This window comes from Egretta garzetta, unplaced genomic scaffold, assembly GCF_000687185.1.
Source record: "Egretta garzetta isolate BGI_Z169 unplaced genomic scaffold, ASM68718v1 scaffold395, whole genome shotgun sequence".
Taxonomy (NCBI): Eukaryota; Metazoa; Chordata; class Aves; order Pelecaniformes; family Ardeidae; genus Egretta; species Egretta garzetta.
Window position 1 is genome coordinate 15344 of NW_009259794.1, and position 2322 is coordinate 17665.

General features: G+C 61.5%; 1 protein-coding gene across 2 annotated transcripts in view; it reads right to left on the reverse strand.

Moving 5' to 3' along the window:
• Positions 1–2322, reverse strand: part of ACSF3 (acyl-CoA synthetase family member 3) — a 77645-nt gene that overhangs the window by 3317 nt on the left and 72006 nt on the right. For both annotated transcript variants that reach the window (XM_035895195.1, XM_035895197.1), the window contains exons 8-9: positions 762–896; positions 6–117 (exon numbers count right to left, since the gene is read on the reverse strand). In XM_035895195.1, the coding sequence (XP_035751088.1) occupies positions 6–117; positions 762–896 (247 nt within the window). The remainder of the gene's footprint in view (positions 1–5; positions 118–761; positions 897–2322) is intronic.

Sequence of the window (2322 nt, forward strand, 5' to 3'; positions counted from 1 at the left end):
CTTCCCTGGCCCAATCCTTCAGGTCCTTCACGGAGAGCATCTCGCCCTTGCGCAGCTGCACCACGGCGCTGACCCGCTGGCCCCAGACCACGTCCGGAGGCCCGATCACAGCCACGTCTGCCGAGAGAGCGGAGGACCCGGCCTGAGAAACCCAACCCAAGCCATTTCTGGGGTCTGGAGCAGGACAGAAGAGGGGCTCAGCGCCGCTGGGAGGTGTCAGCAGCAGTGGCGTGTGGGGAAGAGCAGCACGCGGGAGAAGATGCTGTGGGATGAGGTTAGTGTGGGAAAACAGTACGAGGAAAAGCACAGGACTTCTGTGCTGATGCTATTTCCCAGAACAGAGCTTTTCACCAGAGGAAGGGCAGGAAGCCCCCTGGTTTGAGCAATTTGGAGTCAACAGGGAAGTGTATGATGTGTGGAGCTGGGGGCACCACTTCCATCCCCTCGCACAGGGTCAGGCACGAGGGCAGGACAGATTTAATTATAGTCTCGCTTCCAAAATCAGCTGGGAGCTGCTGCTGTCTGCTCTCTGCCGCAGGCTTCGAGGGTTCAGCCCCGTGAGACGAGGAGCAGTGGGCTTTAAATGCAGCCTGCTCTTCACTCGGACCCGGCCTGGCTAATGGGAAGGCTGGGAAAGAGCCCCCAGGCAGGAGCCCCCGGGCAGCCTGGTGTCTGCGCTCGCTGAGCCGGGGCTGTCGGTAGAGCCGGGCTCCCACTGTCCCTTCCCGGCACGGCACGGGGACCAGGGAGGGGCCGCGTACCTGTGATGTGCGGGTGTGCGAGCAGGTGACGCTCCACCTCCAGAGCACTGATCTTGAACCCCCCGTTTTTGATGATGTCTACCGAGGTGCGGCCCTTGATCCAGTAGACGCCGTCCTTGTACGCCGCCGTGTCTCCTGAAAAGCAAAGCGTGCTCCGTCAGAGGCCGTCCCCTTGCTTCTCCCCTGCCCTTCCCGACATGGGGATGTGGCACTTGGGTGATGCCCTGGGCAGGCGCTGGCCCCGGGCACGTGGGAAGAGCCACCTCTGCAGAGACCCCAGGGATGGGGTGACAGCCTGCTCCGGGGGACACACAGAGCGGAGACAGCTATGGCTTTTCTGTGGAGGGAATGGGAAGAAGGTGGCTCCGCACCCAGAAAATATGGAAGCAATGAGAACAGGAGCCATGGCTGCAGATGGATACATTCCCCGGCACGCTCCCAACATGGACCACAAGACAAGCAGGCTCCAGCTCAGCCCCTTCCCCATCTTCCTGGCCATCACCAGTCACAAAGACCTTGGTTGTCCTGTCCTGGTAGGACGTGACTCCTCCTGGACCTCAGCCATCACCGGGGCTGCTCAGCCCCCATCGCATACTCCTCAGCCTCCTCTTCCTCCCACCCACGCCAGCGATGGGACGCCCACCTCCAGCAGCCTGCAGACCCCACTGTGGGTCTTCCCTAGCAGCTCCGGTACCGTGTGCGTGCCCTGACCGCAGCCACCAGCCCCTGCCACCCCCTGGAGCAGCTCTTGCTCTGGGGGCTTCCAGCTGCTGATGCTCACAGGGGGGCCTCCCCTGGCTCCTGCTACTAAAAAAAAAAGGTAGGGGACGATGTTGGGGTTGTCCCAAGCGCCACTTTGGATCCGACCTGCCCTTTCTGCAGGGGGAGCAGGCGCTGGCAGGTGTGATCCGGTAATTAGCTGCTCGTGCTGAGGCTGGGAAGATTGAGGAGGGAGGTCATGTCGGCACAACCTGGCTAAATGCTTAACAAGCTGCCGTACTTTGATAGCTACTTAAGATGATTACTCACATCCTGCTAATAGAGCTTTTGCCAACTGGTGGGCGGGGGGGTGCTCGGGACCTCGCATTTCCATTTCAGAGCCTTGATGGCAGCACCAGGGGGGCCCTTTTCTCACCCCCCCTCCCCAGCACGCCGGTCTCCATCCCCTCCCTAATGCTAGGCGCTGCCGTTGTGTCCACACACCCAGCCCGCTCCCCGCTGCGGCTTCGCTCGCAGACCTCGTTTCACCGCCGGCTGGAAAGCTCAAATGTGGAGATGAGATGGAGATTGGCAGCGGGGAAGAGGCAGCTGCCAGCAAAGCGGGGTGAACCGGTGCTGAGCCAGGAGGACCTGCTAAACCTCTGGTTTGGGTGGAAGCTGTGCAAGGAGCATGCAGGCTCTGGTACGGGTGGCGACCTGGGGACTTTTTTGGGTGGCCCAGGGAAGAGCCTCCCCACTGCTGAGGACCACGTTGGACCCCAGTCCTCTCCTTCAGGGATGAGGTCCCCTCTCCTCTGGGGAACTTGCTGTGTTGCCCAGCAGAGGTGAGCTGCTCATGCTG